This window comes from Megascapheus bottae, chromosome 1 (genome assembly GCF_031878675.1).
Source record: "Megascapheus bottae isolate mThoBot1 chromosome 1, mThoBot2.hap1, whole genome shotgun sequence".
NCBI classification, from domain to species: domain Eukaryota; kingdom Metazoa; phylum Chordata; class Mammalia; order Rodentia; family Geomyidae; genus Megascapheus; species Megascapheus bottae.
In genome coordinates, this window is record NC_143509.1 from 45,113,273 (window position 1) to 45,132,478 (window position 19,206).

General features: G+C 44.7%; 1 protein-coding gene across 1 annotated transcript in view; it reads right to left on the reverse strand.

Annotated features, from left to right (window-relative positions):
* Positions 1–19,206, reverse strand: part of Dgkg (diacylglycerol kinase gamma) — a 208,140-nt gene that overhangs the window by 21,316 nt on the left and 167,618 nt on the right. The window contains exon 22 of the mRNA XM_090343423.1: positions 12,568–12,745. Coding sequence (XP_090199549.1) covers positions 12,568–12,745 — 178 coding nt within the window. The remainder of the gene's footprint in view (positions 1–12,567; positions 12,746–19,206) is intronic.

Sequence of the window (19,206 nt, forward strand, 5' to 3'; positions counted from 1 at the left end):
CAGAAAGATCTGTGAGATCTTCCAGCAAAAAGCTGTAAGTGGTGCTATGACTTATGTGGTAGAGCACTAGTCTTGAGTGGAAAAAGCTAAAGGAAATCACCCAGGTCCTGATTTCAAGCCCCAGTACCAGCACAGAATAAATAAAGAAAACACAGTATATTTCCTTTACAATATATTTTTGGAGCAAAAGACATAAAAAGTATGAAGTGTTTTGCAAACAACAATATCCCTTATCATGGTGCTAATGAGAAGCCATTGGATGCTGGGGGTTTGTGATACCTCATTGTGAGGAAAGAAAGGATTTAGCCCAGCTCTACTCTGCAGTGGGGCCAAGTCAGTCTGTACAGTCTAGACATGTGAGTGATAGCTGGCAGGCCTCCTTGCAGACTGGGTTGCCAAGGTCGGGGGAGGCATTGCCTCAGGCTGTGCTCCTGCCTCCAAATTCCCATGGAGATGTGCCATGTGCCCTCGATGGCTCAGGCACCCACCTGAGCCCCAACAAAGCTGGACACCAATCAGATCATCTCAGCCCCCACAGGGACTGACTGTGCAGCTGGAAGGCTGCTAAGAGCTTCCAAGCAAGTTTAGAAGCACCGAAGCCCGCAGGGGCCTAGCATGTGGATGTGAAAAGAACCAGGACCACTGGGATTCCCCTGGTACAAAGGGGTAATGAATGAAGGGAGGAGGGAAGGAAAGGATAGAGGGAAGGAGGAAAGGCAAAAGGAAAGGGGGGAAGGGAAGGAGGAAGGCAAGGCCGGAGGGCAGGAGAGGGAGGAAGGCTCTAACTGGTCAAACTGGATCGCCATCTCCATATTTCTTATCTTGCCCTCAAAGCACCTCAACCATAACTAAGCCAGAGAAGACCTATGGCAAAGACTTTGCTGTCAATCGGAACTCACTAGCTTGGTCCCCAGCAGAGGCTGAAGCCCTTTTAGCCGACCACCCAGGCATGAAGGCTCCTTTTCAACATTCCTCAAACCAGCACAGTTATGCAGCCTGCAATGACTTGTGACCCAGACAATGTGAGCGTAGGACAGACTTAGATCTGGATCCTATTGCTGGGCTGCTCACTTCTCACTGAAGCCCTACAGGAAACCTTGCTGACATTGTGATTTTGTTTCCTTCAAAAGGGATGCCCGTGGATGTTCTTGCTTTGCTACATGGTTAGGAGTTGGCCTTCTGTAGCTGGAGATTAATGTGACCCAGAGAAGGCAAAGGAGGAGAGGATGGGAGGGGAGGGGCTGAGGAGAAGGGGGAGGGTAGGAGGAAGAGAAGTAGAGATGTAGAGGGAGCACAATCAGGCAGCCTTGTCCTGCTCTTTAGTGCATGGACTTGACACCCCCAAGTCCTGCCGAGCCCTTGACACACTGGCTTGAAGGTTTTTTCTATTCTCGGGTCTATAAAGTGGCCACTGGGTAGCAAGGACTCCAGATGAGACCTTGTAGCCAAGAGCTACTGTGTTCTGGTTGGGAGGATGCAGCCAGGCCTCCAGAGAAGGAACACAGTGGCCCCAAGGGCTGGGGGCTGGAATGCTGGTCTGCTCTGGCTCTAGCCAGTTATGTGGCCTTGGGATCTCGGTTTCTCCCTTGCGGGGTACTGACACTAAACCACGCCTAGTACTTTGCAAAGCTTCTATTTATTTTCAATCTCTGCAGCCACTCTGTTACAAACTACTATCTCAATAATAAATAAAACCATAGAGAGCCAGAGGCTGCATCTTAGCTACTCAGAAGGCTGAGATTTGAGGATCACAATTCAAAGCACTTGGAGCTGAAAAATCGATGGACTGTTATTTCCAATCAACCAGCAAAAAGCTAGAAGTAGAGCTGTGGCTAAAAAACCTTGAGCAAAAAACCTACTGGATATCATCCAGGCCTTGAGTTCAAGCCTTATTAAAGCACATAAATAAATAAACAGCCAAATAAAACAAACAACAACAAAAAAACACAGAAAGAAAACACAAGCCAGGTGCCGGTGGTGGTTCACACAATCCTATGCAGGAGGCTAGGATCTGAGGATTGGGGTTCAAAGACAGCTTGGGGAGACATCTCATCTCCATTTAACCAGCAGGAAAGCTTGAAGAAGAGGTGTTGCTCAAGTGCTAGAGGATCAGCCTTAAATGAAAGAGCAACAATTCTGACACACACACAAATAAACAAACAAGCAAGCAAATAAAAAGCCAAAGCCAAGAGCAAAAATCTGGAGGCTCCGAGAAGTTAGTACACATAACTGATAAAATGGTAAAGCTAGGTTTCCAGTCAAGGTCTATGTGACTTAAAGAAGAATCTGATGTAAAGGACTGGACAGAGACAAACACCTTGGGGTGACAGCCTCTCAAGGCAGGGAGGTGAACTTGGCCCACACAGTGGCTCTTCTGGACTCATTTTAAGAAAGACTTCCTGACCCATGGTGATGCTGAGGTGAAATTTTCTAGTCAAGCCTGACTTGCATAACACAGGCACAACTTCCATAATGTATATAGTTGAATTCTCCACTGACCAAATGAATTACAACTCAAAGGAATGCAAAGGGCACTTCTGGCTCTCAGGAAGATAAGGAGGGTTCATGACACACAGGTGTTTTCTGGTTGACGCAGGGTGAGGTTGGGCAAGTTGCTAAGGTATTTGTAGAAAGAATTCTAGGTTTGGAATACTAGGACAAGGGCTCTAGTGGCACACAGATCCACCAATTCACATGGCGTTGGACAGGTTAATTAACCTCCTTGGGACTCATTATTCTAATCTATAGACTTATTTTTCAGAGGTTGCTATGGTTTCAATGTTTTTCCCCTCCAAAAATTTAATTGCTCTTTATTGTAATGGCACTAGGAGGTGGAGTCAAAGGGGAAGTGTTTAGACCATTATGCTTCTGTCCTTATGAGTGGACTAATGCTGTTCTGGAGGGCACTGTTAGTTATTTCAGAGATATGTTAATTTCAAAAGAGGGGAGTTTGGGCCCTTGTTCTTTCCTGTGTGCTCTGTTTCATGCCCTCTGCCAGGTCCTGGCACAGTAAGAAGGCCCTTAACACATGTGGCCTTTCAGTGCCAGTTCCAGCTTCCCTGAACTGTGAGAAATGAATTCCTTTTCTTTATAAGTTATCAGATCTGTGGTATTTTGTTATAGGAGCCAACATTGGACTAAGCTAGGGGTGGCATGAGGAATTAAATGAGATGATGAATATAAAATAAGTTTTAGCATCTAGTACTAACTCCAAGTAGATCCTCGGCAAATGTTGGATGAATTGACCTGAACTTAAGAAGAGATCTGAGGTGGCTGGGTGATGGAGGTAGAAAGAGCCACAGGTCTCTGCTTAGAGCATCAATTCTTCCAACAGAAGCTTTTGGTAATGGAGAGTGGCCAGGATGTGGAGGTGGGCAAAAAGCTGTGTTTGCTTATAAAAGAAACAGAGAAGCTGCTGGGTAGTTTGTGGGGGGAAAATCATCCCTGTACAGGGTAGTTCTCGAGCCTCCTTCCACTTCCTGTTGGCTTCTGTCCATTCTTTCTTTGGGGCCACTGGTTCCCAAATCAAGGTCTTAGAATCGTAAGCCTGCATTTTGCATTAGCTTCTTTACAGGCTTCTCTGTGACTGGGTCCTTTCCCTTTCTTAAAAAAATGTCTATGACTCAGCTCTTATTGCTCCCAGCTTCAAAAACTTTATCTTCTCATTATTGCAAAGATTATGCACAAACTCCATGAACTCAAGAGCCTCTAGCTTTTCTATATTCTGCTACTTGGTGTGCTAGTTCCATCCCTTATCAGCCCCCACGGTGCCCTTCTCTCATTCACTGTCTCTTCAAATCTCTTCCACGCCCAAGTACTAGCAAACACACTGTACCTCATTCATTCACTCAAGCATTGGTATTCCTCGATCTCCTAATAGGTACCTAGCATAGTACTGGGAAGCTAGAAGGAGGGACCCTCTTTTTTTTTTTTTTTGCCTTCCAAGCTCTGTGATGCCCAGTGGCTACAATTCCTTAGATCATAACTACCTACAAGCATTGACATGGCTGTTTGGCACTTCCTGAGACCCATCCCACAGCAAAATTCATGCTGGCAATAAGTTTATCATGAACTACTCGAGTGAGGGACTACATAGTATTTTGCTGCAGTCTCCACAGCACCTGAAGCTAAGCTCAAGTACTTGAAAGCAATCATGAGTACAATTTTGTCATGTGTTAACTGTACGACATTGAAGCTTAGTATCCTCCAATATAACATATACTCAACAAATGAGCTTCGTCAGCTACATAAGCACTTGATAATATTCCATACATATTTGATGGTTGATTAGGAAGATTAAATGTTGCTAGGTATTGATTTTTTTTTCTGGTACTGAGACTTGAACTCAGGCTCCTTGGTGCTGTCCCTCCACTTTTCCTCTTTAGGATGGCATTCTACTACTTGAACCACAGCTTGATTCTGGCATTTTGGTGATTCACTGGAGATAAGAGTATCAGAACTTGTCACTGGTACTGATTGAACCTCCATCCTCAGATCTCAGCCTCCTGTGTAGCTAGGATTATAGATTATGAGCCACTAGTGACCTTTTACTGAATGTGTTTGTCCCCCTAAAATTCAAAAATTGAAATATGGAAATGTGTATATATAGAAATATATACAGTAAGATAATCATATAAATATATATATACATATGGAAATAGAGCCTTTGAAAGATGATAACTGGGACATAAAGATGGAACTTTTGTGAAAGTGACTCATGGCTTCGTAAGAAGATAGTGAAAGAGACCTCTTTCTTTGCAAGGAGGCAGTAAGAAGTGTCTATCTATAAATCATGCTCTCATCAGGAATCAAGTCACATGGGGCCTCGATCTTTGACTTAGCCTTCAAGAACTTTAAGAAATAAACTTCAGTTGGGTAAGCTACTCAGCCTATTCTGTCAGTCCAAATTGGCTAAGACAAATGCACCTCAAGAGCCACACCCATCTTCAGGCTGTACAGAGTTGTGGCCAACAGGGTATTTTGATGTAGGCTTGGTCTCAGGAGCTACTCAGTCTTAAAAGCCTAAGAGCCTGGCTTGGGAACCAAGATGGGGCAAACAGAAGAGGGAACACTGAGATGTCCATCTAGTCTGATCAAAGAGCCCAGTCTAGACATTGCTTTTGCATGTGTGAGTGTTCTTAGCCCTGTGGTTCTATTTTGAACAGCAGAGGAATCAAGCTGGAGTTTTACTCCAGCCTGAACCTGTGTGAGCACGTTTCTCTGCAGATGTTGAGCAGCCTGGGGAGGGGAGGGGGGTGGCAAATTTCCATCTCCTCTGCCACTCCTAGGTCTTTGGAGACAGGAGTCAGGGAGGAGGAGACTCAGCTGGAGGAGTCAGGAGTCCTTTCCACATGGAAGACAGCTGTGGGAGAAGGACCAATTGCTTCCCTCTAATTTCCAGTGATTTGGAGTTGGAACAGGACCAGCCAGAGGAGGCTAGGGTTGGGTTTGGGTGGGATCTCTGATACAGAGAGGAAGAATTCCATGTTTGGAATACTATCACTTGGGCACTAGACCCAGATCTATTGAGTGACTGGGATAGGTCGATTCGCTTCCCTGGACCTCATTCTTTTGATCTAAGTTCTTCCTTGGCATTCCTAGCAGATGTAACCAAGCCATCAGTACAGCGTTTCTTATAAGCCAAGTGTCTGTGTAACACTGAAAGATCTTGTGGAGTTGTGGTTCTACTTCAGGTGGCCTGGGGCAGACCTGAGAACCTGCATTTCTGATACACACCCTGACATCCTGACTCTACCTGGGCTCCTGGTATTGTGGTCATGTGACATTTTAGCTCGTGGCTAAAGAGCCTAATCTAGCCTGCCATTTGTTCTTGTTCATAAAGTTTTCCTGAGTTGGGTGCCAATGGCTATAATTCGAGCTACTCAGGTGATAGACATCCGAGGTTCCAAGCCAGCTGGAGCAAGAAAGTCTTTGAGACTCTTATCTCCAATAAATCAGTAAAAAGCCAAAAGTGCAGTTTGTGGCTCAGGTGGTAGAAAATCAGCCTTGAGCAAGAAAGCTAAGGAACAGCCTCCAGCCTCTAAATTCAAGCCCTACATAAAAATTTTTATTGAAACATAGACCCATGTATTCATTTCTGGAGCTGCTTTCAAGTTGAGTGAACAGAGCTCAGAAGTTGCATCTGAGACGGTGGCATACCAAACCTAGTTATTATAGCAGTTAATATTGTAGCTCTTTGCAGGACAAAAAGTTTATTGATCTCTAGCAGATTCTAGAAGGCTGAGAACTGGGTTTGGCCAAGAACAAGCTGCCTATGTTGCTAACTCTCTTTTCTTATCTAAATTTCCAAAAGACCAATGCTTCTGAGATTTCAATACTATATAGAAGACATTGTAGGTTTTTTTTTCCTGGGCTTGAGCTCAGGGCCTGAGCACTGTCCTTGGACTTTCTCAAGGCTAGATCTCTACCACTTGAGCCTCAGCACCACTCCTGGCTTTTTTTTTTCTTTGTATGTGGTACCGAGGAATCGAACCCGGGTCTTCGTGCACGCTAGGCAAGCACTCAACTAGTAGGCCAAACTCCCGGCCCTGACATTGCAGTTTCTGTAGAGACCAGCATCTGGCTATCATACTGTGTGGTCTTTATTTGAAAGCTGCAGAAACATCCCTGGCCTCACTCTGTAGAGTCCAGAAGGATAACTACTGCCAGGTGCCTTGAAAGGCCTGTGGGAATCAACCTCAGCTACTGCCTGGTTGAGATGCAGCAGGGAATAGAGAAAGGCAATGAGGTGGGAAGTGGGAGGACTGGAAGCAAATCTCCTGAGCTTCAACACAGCCTGGTGCTGGTGGAGGTGCCCTGGATATGCTAGCCACATTCACACAAATTCCATTTTGCTGAGAGACCAAGTCAGAAACAATTCCCTAACTCACCACTCCACCTGCCCTGACTCTAGGGTGCTTTTGCTCCATCAATACCCGGAAACTCTTTGGAGATCTCAGAGACTCTGTCAGACACAAGGATATAGAAGAGGCTATACGCTAGAGGGAGGGCTGTAGTTCATGCCAGTCATCCTAGTTTCACAGGGGAGGAGATATGAGAATCAGGTTTGAAGACAACCCCCAGGTATATAGTTCTTTTTTTTTTTCTTTTGTCAGTTGTGGGGCTTGAACTCTGGACCTGAGTGCCGTCCCTGAGTGCTTCAGCTCAAGGGAAGCAATCTACCACTTTGAGCCATGGTGCCACTTTCAGTTTTTTAGTGGTTAATTGGAGATAACCAATTAACCTGGGACTTTTTTGCCCAGGCCAGCTTTCAACTGTGATCCTCAGATCTGAGCCTCCTGGATAATAGGATTATAGGAATGAGCCACCAGTGTCCAGCTCCCAGGTAGATAATTCTGTTAACTCCAGTTAGCCAGCAAAAAAGCCAGAAGTGGAGGTCTCAAGTGATAGAGTACCAGCTTTGAATGGAAAAACTAAGGAAGTACACAACGCATTGAGTTCAGCCCCAGTATTGACACAAAATAAAAGGAGGAGAAGGAGGAGGAGAAGAAGGAGGAGGAGAAATAAGAGGAGGAAGAAGAGGAGAAAAAAGACAAAGTAGAAGAGGAGGGAAAGGAGGAGGGGGAGTAGGAGGAGGAGAGGACTCCCAGAGAAGCTGACAGTCTGCTAAGAGACATGTAAATAATTCTGGGTGAGTTCTGCCAGGCATCTGTGGGGAAATGTATGACTTCTGGGTATCTGGCTTGGGTAACAGGTGAGACATTAACAAGACAGGAACATGTGTCTGTTGGGGAGGCAGTAGGTTTTAGGAGAGGGGGGAGGGTGTGTACAGAGGGGAAGATAATGACTAGTTTGAAGCATGTTGACTCCAGTGTGGGCTGCTTGATGGACTGAATGACAAAGCTGTGATGCCCTATAAAAAGCAAAGTCTCTCTGTAGGTCTACAAATGTTTAACAGGTATGGCATGTATGTTGCCATGGTTACTTCCCAGTGCTGAAAGAAGTCTCCATGTGCACAGCCTAGACTTCTGAACACCTTTGGCTTGTTCTGTCTCGGCCAATAGGAGAGACCTGGACCAGAGCTAACTTCATTAAAGGCCCACACTTTGAGGGACATTAACATTTTCCTCTTACCTCCAAGGACTGGTGGCTGACTCTGGCTCACAATGATCACCAGATGGCCATTGAATGAGACAATTGGGAGTCACCTTCGCAACATTCTACTATGTCCTTACACAGGTAAAAAGAGCCCGATGCTGGAGGCTCACACCTGCACTCCTAGTCAGCAGACTGTGCTCTGACGACTGAGGTTTGAAGCCAGTGCATGCAGAAAAGTCATGGGAGTCTTAAATCCAATGAACCAAATGGCCAAAGTGAAGCTGTGACAGAGTACTGGCTTTGGGTGAAAAGGCCAAGCATGAGCTTGAGATCCTGAGTTCAAGCTCCCGGATTGGTGCGTACGTGTGTGCGTGCATGTATCCATGCACATTGGTGTTTGAGTTTATAGGATGGCTTCAGTATGTTTACATCTGTCACCCTCACCGTCAGTGAGGTACTGTAATGTTTATTTTATAAACGAGAAATTAGAAAGCTTATGTCAAATTTTAAACCCAGGCTCTTCAACTGCAAGCCTGGTGATTTTCCCTGTGAGTTATTTCTTTTCTTTTCTTTCTTTTTTTCTGTGTTGGTCATGAGGCTTGAACTCTGGACCTAGGTGCTGTCCCTGAGCTCTTCAGCTCAAGGCTGCCACCCTATCCCTTGAGCCACAGCGCCATTTCTGGTTTTCTAATGGTTAATTGGAGATAAGAGTCTCATGGAATTTAGTGTCTGGGCTGGTTTTGAACGGCGATCCTCAGATCTCAGCCTCCTGAGTAGCTAGGATTACAGATGTGAGCCACTGCACCCAGCTCTTATTACTTTTCATCAGCAAATTTTCTTTTTTACAGAACTCATTCATGCTAACAGAGTGCTTTTCCTTTCTTTCTTTCTTTCTTCCTTTCTTTCTTTCTTTCTTTCTTTCTTTCTTTCTTTCTTTCTTTCTTTCTTTCCATTCTTCCTTTCCTTCTCTCTTTCTCTCACCCTCCTCCCTCCCTTCCTCCTTCCTTTCTTCTTTCATTCCTTTCTGCTTTTGTTTTTCTTTCTCTCCTTTTCCTTTCTCTGTCACACCCTTTTCTTTTGTGCATTAAGGATCAAAGCCCAGATCTAGAGTGTGCTAGACACAGGTATTCTGACACTGGACCATGCTTCTCACCCTTGAGCCTTTTACTTGCTTGTTTTCCCAGAAGAACAATTGATTTACTAGGAGAAATTTGACAGTAACCCCTTCTATTATCTTTTCTCTTTTCACTTCCTGTGATAAAACTCTTTTGCCCCACATTCTTTCCTGACTTCTCCCATTCCTCCAGTCTCAATGAAAACCCCCAAAGTAAACAAATCCTTAACAAATGAAGAGCCTACAAGCCTATAAATCCTGATGGAAAACACAGAAAGGAAAAGAATTTGCATATAATGCAACAGGAGTCCATACAGACCAAAATAAGACTATGCTTCAATTTTGTGGGGCTGTAAGGAGACTCAAAATGATTGACAGATTTTCTATTATAGGTGGAGAAAACTGAGGATCAAGCAGGTGACAGGATGCACTCAAGGTCACACACAAGTGAGAAGACAGTGTGGACTGGAACCCAGTTCTCCTGACTGTTGTGTCAATGCTTTGCCTCTCAGCTGAACCTCCATGGGATCATCTTTCAAGTAAAAAGATCTAAGTGGCTGTCCACGAAATTCAGATGCCATTTCCCCCTCCTTGGCCTATGCTTTGGTCAGCTTATGTCCTCATCTAAAGAACAGGAAGTGGCTTCATTTTTAGCTCTGACAGCATGTTCTAGGGGTAGGAAAGGGGGATTTGGGGCAGAGTTCCTGTACATGATTGTTAAGAACATTCCACAAAGACTTTACACTTGCTTGAAGAAGAGGAAGATAGAATGTCAAACATGTAAGGACACAGGAAAGGCTGAGCTTGATTTCTAACCAGAGGCATGACCTCAAACAAAAGCTTCCCCAAGCTCTCAGGAAGATTCTACTCTACTCATTCCTTTTTCTGTTCCAAAGGGGCTGGACACCAAAATGGGGGCTGAGAATGGGAACATCTGCAGGGACATTTGTATCCTTCAATGCTCCCTACCTCCCCATTTCCCCAGCTAGCACCCAGGAGGAATGTATCATTCAGTTTAATAATTTATACAAATTGAAAAGTTAACTGTGTGAAATAAAGGGCCTTACGAGGAAAAGAGAGACATACAATTCCAGAGTCCTCTCTCAATGGATGCTTCTTGTTAACCCTGCCCTAATATGGGAAAACCTGATGGCGTTTAAGAACAATCAAAGTATGTCTCCCTTTTGTGGTCACGCAAGCTTCGCCCTCTTCTCTGAGGGGTCAGATCACATCCGACCTCAGGACAATAAGAGTACACGCACACTTGCGGGGAAGAGAGGCTGTAGGCATTCACCTGTCTCTGTTCATGGTTTTCACATGTGACAAGGCCCTCACAATCATCTGGGGAAGCTCAGTGCAAATCTAAAATTTCCAAGAACTAACCCAGAAATTTATTAGGTAGTTCAATTGGTCTGAGAATATTCTTTTTCAAGAAGCAGGACTTGTTTAAGAACCAATGATCTATCTGGATACCAGTGGCTCACTCCTATAATCCTAGCTACTTGTGGGTCAGAGATCTGAGGATTGTGGTTTGAAGCCAGCCTGGGAAGGCAGATCTGAGAGATTTGTGGGGCTTGAACTCAGGGCCTGGACATTGTCCCTGAGCCTCTTTGTGCTCAAGGCTAGTACTCTACTACTTGAACCACAGCACCACTTCTGCTTTCCTGGTGATTAATTGAAGATAAGAGTAGCACAGACATTCCTGCCCAGACTGACTTTGAACCACAATCCTTAGATCTCAGCCTCTTGAGTAGCAACCATTATAAGAATGAGCCCAGCTGAGAGATTCTTATCTCCAGGTAATGAGCAAAATGTTGCAAGTGGGAATGTGGCTCAAGTGGTAGAGCACCACTCATGAAAAAAAATCTTAAAAAAATGAGAGCATGAGGCCCGGCGTTCAATTCCCCATAGCATACACACACACACACACACACACACACACATACACACACACACACATGCATATATACATGTACACCCACATGCACACATATGAACCTCTGATGTGGTTCGATACCATTAACCCAGCTAGCAGTGCTTTTACATAAAGTTCTAATTTCATAGAAAAACAAACAAACAAAACAAAAGGTATCAAAAAAATAAGTTGGGCTGGGCACCAGTAGCTACGCAAGAGGCTGAGATGTGAGGAATGCAGTTTGCACCAGCCCAGGAAGAAAAGTGTATGAGACTCATAATCTCCAAAAGAAGCCAGAGGCAGAGCTGTGACTCAAGAGGTAGAGTGCTATCCTTGAGCAGAAGATCAGGGATTGCACCTAGTTCAAGCCTCAAGACTGGGGAAAAAAAAATTTCTGGAAGTGGGGTGCTGGTGGCTCACACCTGAAATCCCAGCATTTTTTTTTTTTTTGGGTCATGGGGCTTGAACTCTGGCCTGGGTGCTGTCCCTGAGCTCTTCAGCTCAAGGCTACCTCCTTACCCTTGAGCCAGGCCCTACTTCCCATTTTCTAAAAGTTAATTGGAGATAAGAGTCTCTCAGCTTTGTATTGCCCAGGATGGCTTTGAACCTTGATTCTCAGATCTCAGCCTCCTGAGTAGCTAGGACTACGGATTACAGGTGTGAGCCACTATGCCCAGCTTTTTTTTCTTTTTTTTTTTAAGGTAGAACCAACATACTTCTTATGGACTAGATGTGAGATGAAAAGAGGAGTTGAAGATGCTGCTGCTGTTTTGACTTGCATTCCGGCAAGGCTGGAGTTACCATCAATGGGGATGGAGGTTAGGAGACACCAGAGGAGTTTATAATGGACAAGAATTTGTCACGGCTGTTATGCAAACCAGAGGGAATAAGTCATATGAGCCTGGGCTTCAGAGGATGCCAGAGATAGACTTAGAGGCACCATGGGCACACACATGGCATTTAAAGTTTCTCACTGCTGGAAAAGGTCATGAAGGGGGAAAGTACAGTAGAATAAAGAAGAGGGCTTAATACTCTGCCTGGGAACAGTCTAGCATCAAGAGACTGAGGAGTGAGCAGGAAGGTGGGAAACTGGAAGGAGTGGAGTGGTGGGAATTTGAGTGGATCGTGTTCTCAAGAAGGGGAGTGACGGGTGGGATCCATTGCTGCTGCAGAGGAGCCAGGCTGACCCTGGACTCCTGGATGCACACACTGGAGATGGAAGCTGCAATGGACACCTACCATTATGGAGCCCTGGTGTTATTTCTCATTACATAGGATTACTTTATCGTCAATCTTGCCATCTTGATAAGATTGGAATCTTCACAACAGAGACCATGAGTCAGCTTATTCCCAGAACACCGGGTACTTGGCAAGCTGGTGGACCTCAGAGTACTTGCTGGAGTCCCTGATGAGGTTTTGCAAGAACACCCCACCCACCAATGGGCACTGCCTAGCACAGTCTCCTTTGTGCCTAACTTACCTTGGACACAGAATTTCAGTTCCTTGGGGTCTGTGATACTCTTCCTGCTTTCCCGGATCACAGCTCTGTTCTTCTTGGTTTCTCCCCAAAGATTGGTGCCTCCGTACATGCTGGGGATGTTGAGAATGGCAATGCCTTCCAGGAAGATGTTGCTCAGGTCCACCTCAACCCCATCACACTGGGGAGAAGAGGAAAGCCAGCTGTTAGGTTCTTAGTGGATTGCAACCCAAGCTGGGGTGTGTGTGTGTGTGTGTGTGTGTGTGTGTGTGTGTGTGTGTGTGTGTGTGTGCGCGTGCTCGTGCTTTTGATAAGTCCTTAGCCATCACCTTGCCACTATCAGGTTTAATCCTTTGACTGTCACAGTAAGATGAAGCCATGTAGTCCCGGTGGGCTGGGGAAGACAGCACATGGCTACCATAGGCCCAGAAATTCTCTCAGGATAGTCCCCAAGCCAACTGCTTCATTGCTGTCCATCCAGTCCAATCTAGTTCTCATCAATTTTGCCCTTTTCTATTCACTCTGAGGATTTATAGAAGGTTTGTTATGTTTTAGGTTCTGACTCTAGAACCTAAAACAACAAATTCTCCACAAGTGACAGAACGATCTCATTGTATTTACTCTTAACTTTATCCCTCCTGTGCAAAATACATGATTGTAATTGGTAGCTGAGTGCTGGTGGTTCATACCTATAATCCTAGCTACTCAGGAGGCTGAGCTGAGAGGAGTACAGTCTCAAGGCAGACTGATCAGAAAAGCTTGTGAGACTCTAATAACCAGCAAAAAAACAAAAATCAAACCAAAACTGGAAGCAGAGCTGTGGCTCATGTGGTAGCACATTTGAGTGAAAAGCTAAGGGACAGAGTCTCAGACCTTGAATGCAATCACTAGTTACACACGCACACACACACACACACACACACACACACACAGAGATTTTTTTTTTTTTTCCAGTCCTGGGCTTGAGCTCAGGGCCTGAGCACTGTCCTTGGACTTTCTCAAGGCTAGAGCTCTACCACTTGAGCCTCAGCACCACTGCTGGCTTTTTTTTTTTTTTTTTTTAATATGTATGTGGTACTGAGGAATTGAACCTGGGTCTTCATGCATGCTAGGCAAGCACTCTACCACTAGGCCAAACTCCTGGCCCTCACACAGAGATTTTAAGATTTAGAGAGCTTTCAGAATTTGCCTCTATCTCATATCTGGATTCTAAGTGCAATTTTGGCATACTTGCTTGCTGATGTAGCAGTTTCCTTCTCTAGCCTCCACCACTCGCAACCGCCATCAGGTATGAAGGCCAGAACACTTGAATTTGCACATTTCTTGATATAAGGTCAAATATATTGGTAACAAGACCCCAAGAAATATATTATCTCTGAACCTTATTCCTCAGGATTGTGGGTAATTTAATTCATTTACTGAAGAACACACTGGAACCAGAGAGATGAGCTACATTATTCAAGACTGCACAGTTGATAAATAAGAGAGTAAGGATTCAAACCTGGGGAAATGGATTACAAGACCCACACTCTTTATCTTGCTTTTATGAGAAAAAAAATCAAAAATCAAAAGCACACAATACCCAGCTGGTGGGGGCTGACATCTGTATTCATAGCAACATAAGAGCCTGAAAACTGAGTATCCTAGCTTGAGGCTAGCCAGTGCAGAAAAGTCTGTGAAATTCTTCTCTTCAACTAACCAGGAAAAAGCCAAAAGTGGAACTGTGGTTCAAATGGTAGGAGCACTGGCCTTGAGTTAAAAAGCTCTAGGCTCCAGTATGTTCTCTCTCTCTCTCTTACACACACACACACACACACACACACACACACACACACACACTTACACATCCCCAAGTAGTCTACTTCCCATGAGGCTACCTATTGCTATGGTTTGCATGTCTCCACTTACCTCACATAAAGACTTATTTGCCATTATAACAGTATTAAGAGTTTGAATGAGATGAAATCTGGAGGGAAGAGAGTGCATCCATAGCTTCACCAAAGGAGCGGAGAAACCCATCAGGTGACAGCCTGTCTTTCTTCATCTGCAGTGTACTACTGCCAAAGCCCCTCATCAGACACAGCCCCTCAACTGTGAATCTCTGGAATCTGACTCTGTTCTAGGAGCTTGCCAGGGACTGGAGTGAAGCATATCAATGTGTGGCTTCCAGAATATATTTTTTTCCTATTTTTTTGAACACCAGGGTGTGATTTGTCCATTTCCTCTCATTGGATAGTTCCTATTGTGTTTTCTAGATTTCTCAAACTGGCCTGATAGGGTACCTACAGGTTTGTCCAGCAATGTGGATTCAAATGTATGTGTAAGATCAGTAAATTATCTATTGCCCTACCTTAGACACAATATTCATCTTTAGCATCTGTTCTTCCATTTTTAATTGAAGACTACCACTCTGAAAAACAGCATATCTTCTAGAGTGGTGGAGTCCTACTAAGCTATCTCTTCCACATTTGAAGCCTGGCCCTGAGTTCCTTTTGCTCAAGGCTAGCACTCTACTACTTGAGCCACAGTTCTTCCCTGGCCCTCAGGATCTTTTCTGTCTGGGCTGGCTTTGAACCATGATTCTCAGATCTCAGCCACCTGAGTAGGTAGGATTACCTCTGTGAACTACTGGAGCCTGGCTTAGATATTACTGCTACCCTTGCATCTTTCATACACAATTCTTAGAATTCAAACTAGCATTAACTTCTTTTTTTTTTTTCCCACATGTTGAAATGGACTTTTGGTTTTTTTCCCCCTTCCTTCCTCCTAGACCAGATGGTCACGTGTACTGTTGGTTGTAGTTACCTTCACAACACTTCAAATGTTTGGTGAAAACAGCCTCTCATGGGGCTTGTAGCCCCCTCTTTTTTTTAATGCTAGAACTGGGGCTTGAACTCAGGGACCTCATGCTCTTGTTTGGTTCAAGGTTGGTACTCCATCACTTGAGCCCCATCTCCATCTCCCATATTTTACTTGTTAATTGAGGAGACTCACATCTAGTCTACCTGGGCTGGCTTCAAACTGGAATCATCAGATCTTAGCCTCTGGAGTGGCTAGGATTACAGGTGTGAACCACCTGTACTGGGTGCTGGCTCGAGGCTCTAGAGCTTGTCATCGTACAGGTCACAAAGCTAGGATGCCAGTCCAGGCATCAGACACCAGATCCTGCTGTAGAGATGAGTCAGTAAGGCAAATCAAGGCTTTTGCTGATGCTAGACTTACTGCAAAATTTAACTCCCAGCTACTGTTTGAATAATTGAAATCTCTCACCACTGCTCTGTCTTGTGAGTGCTCAGAGCAGTACCTGGCGCACATCAGTATTGGACATTAGTATTATTATAGCTGGTCTCCGTGCCAGGTTTATAAAAACAACACATGGACAGTCGTCACCACCAAGGAATGACACCAGCACCCTCCTCGGAAAGCTCTATTCCACAAAGCCACCCTTCTTCCCTACTTGCAGTTTTAAGTGTACTCTGTCCCCTCCATCTCTAGCCCAAACCAGCTGGGAGTGTTAGCTATTAACTTGGCAAATGGTTAGTCCTTCCTTGAAAGAACAGACAGTCTTCACTGTGCTCCTGATGGACTATTCTCTCCTTGGGTCCCATGTAGATGGGACAGTTAGAATTGAGAAGAACATGGGGTCCGTTTGATGCCCTTGGAAAACACCTATTTGGAGAGTCAAAGGCCATAGGGTACCTTGGAAAGAGCATGTTGAAGGGTGGAGCTAGGAGTTTCAATCTTGACTCATCCTGGACAGCTGTGTGACTCTGGGTTTGTTTACCACCTGAGCTTTAATTTGTTCTCAGCAAAATGGGGGTGGAGAAGAATCCCTGGGTATCTGGAAGGCAATAGCAATCCCTAACTGCCTGCATTATTATGTGTTCCCCCGAGAAGTATCCTCCTGAAATCACCACCTAGACTCCCAAAGAAGTATTTTAATGGTGACAGCTCAGCCGGTGACAGGCCCATCTCTGCAGTTCTTGACCCAGTGATCATACACTAAATTCCTTTGGAACCCCAGATCTGGGGAAAGGTAGAAGAGGCCAAACTGAGAGTGGAAAATAGTGGCCTAAATAGAACACAGGCCCCAAGGGTTCTTGAGTTATATCTTTCAACTGCTCCATGATGTCATCTGGCCCTGGCTACCCCGCTCCTCCCCTCACCCCATGTGTCTCTTGGGGACAAGTCAATGAGGGCGCCAGTCCCCAGGTGTGTGTGTGTGTGTGTGTGTGTGTGTGTGTGTGTGTGTGTGTGTGCATCACTAGCCATCCTACACCAGGACTGGGCTAGCAGGCTCCCCTGTGCTCAGCAGAGCCCAGGTATTTATTTATAGCTGGGTGTGCACAGTGGAAACAGCACTGCTTCCCCCTGCCAGCTTGAATACTATGTGTGGTGGCTGCTCAGGAGCACTGGGTACAAGGTGGAAGTGGGGTGCGTGGAGGCCAGCCTGGTTCCATCAGGAATGGACCTGGAGGGTGTATGGGATAGCACTGCCCCAGGAGGTGCCCCAGATCCCACTGAACAGGTTCCCAGCCTTCCAAGTTCTGGTTTCTTGCCTGCTGAGCCAAAGGCATAGCTACTTTGTTTGGTGCCAGCATCTAGGTAAGCAGAGTCTAGGTTAGGAGATCAAAGCCTATTTCTGTGCATATGAAATGCACTGGGTCTCCTTTTCCATCCTTGATGTCTTGAATTCTCTGCCATTCTCGGCAGAACTTGGACTCACCCATGCCTCTGTCCTGAAAGGCATGGAGAGCTGAGGGGGTGAGGGAAGGGGGGAGGCACCTGTCTGCTATGGTGACCTGAAAAGATGGAGAGGTGGAGGCCTCCAACTTTTCAACGTGTTGATGTTATTTCGGTAGGTTCTCAGAGGAGATCCCACTATTTATTCTGTGACCTATTTCAGTTTTTAGCAACTCAGAAGTCCTCTCTTTTTCTAACCTCAATTCATCGCGGCCATAGGTAGAGCACCTCTGCTGAGAACACAGACTATTTTGCTTTGTAGCTCTACCACTGGGCTGAGTCTGCTCTCTGGAAAGATGGAGAGGGGACCCAGGCCTTAAGGGGTCTGAGGACTTCTAGCTGGAATGGTTCTCTTTCTTGGATATCCTGACACTGAGTTATCCTCATTAATCCCACCCATCTTTTTTTTTTTTTTGCAGTCCTGGAGCTGAATTCTGGACCTGGGTGCTGACCCTGTGCTCTTCAGCTCAAGGCTAGAGCTCCACCAGTTTGAGACACAGCACCACTTCTGATTTTCTTGTGGTTAATTGTACCTAAGAGCCTCATGGACTTCTGTGCCTGGGCTGACTTTGAATTGAGATCCTCAGATCTCAGCCTCCTTATTAGTTTGGATTGCTGGGATGAGCCACCGCCACCTGGCTATCCATCTTCTATCATTAAAAAAAATCTTTCCTCTTTATCCTCTCATTATGGATATTTTCAAACTTAAGTATAGAAAGAATATTATCTCCTCTATTTCCTCCCCCCTACCTTCCTCTGCAATTAGCAACTCATAGTTAATCTTGCTTTGCCTTAGCTCTGTTTCACACTCACCATGAACTAATTCATAGGAAATTCTGACTTTTTATCATTTTAGTCCATACACCCTGTGGATCTTTAAATGATAAGGACTTTAAAAACTACCCTAATATTATTACCACTCTTCAAGTATGACAATAATTCCTTAATTTTCTAAACGAAAGATCTACATATCTTGAGGTGGGAGGGAAATGGGGGAGAGAAAGGGTATCAATGTTTGTGAAGTAATGCACCTTCTATCTGGTGAATATAATGTAACCCTTCTATTAAGTACAATAAAAAAAATTTAAAATAAAAAATCTACATCTCTCGAAGTTTCTTTTTTCTTTAAATATTTCAAGATGGTTTCAAATTCTGTTCACAAGCTTTTGAACAGTTCAGGTTTGGATTTATTTTGATCTATTGATTTGCCTATACTTGTTTTTCTTTTCTTTCTTAATTTTTGTTGCCAGTCCTGGGCCTGAGCACTGTCTCCGAGTTTCTTGTGCTCAAGGCTAGCACTCTACCACTTGAGCCAAAGCACCATTACTGGCTTTTTCTGTTTATGTATTACTGAGAAATCGAACCTAGGGCTTTGTGCATGTTAGACAAACACTCTACTACTAAGCCACATTTCCAGTCCTTAAAGTTTTTTTTTTTCCTAAAAGGCAAATTTTATTTGTATTTAAAAAAACAAACATACAAACTCAGGATGGGCACTAAGGGTTCATACCCAGAATCCTAGCTACTTTGAAGGATGGGATTGGAGGAATATGATTCAAGCCAGCCCAACAGCAAAGTCCTTGAGACTCTTCTCTCCAATTAACTAACAAAAAGCCAGAAGTGGAATTGTGGCTCAAGTAGAGCATTAGCCTGGAGCACAAAAGCTCAGAGCAACACGCAGATTTGAGTTCAAGCCCTAGGATAGGCACAGAATAAAATAAAATAAAATAAATGCTCAAAAGACATAAACGTTTGAAAGGGTCTATGATGTCAAAGTTCACTATAGAGTTACAGTTAGGTTCTGGCTATCACCAAAGTTTCTGTTTTGTGTAGAATGCCCCTCCTTCCTGCTTCCACTTTTTGTCTCTGTGCTTTGTCAGTATTCATCAGCCCTACAAA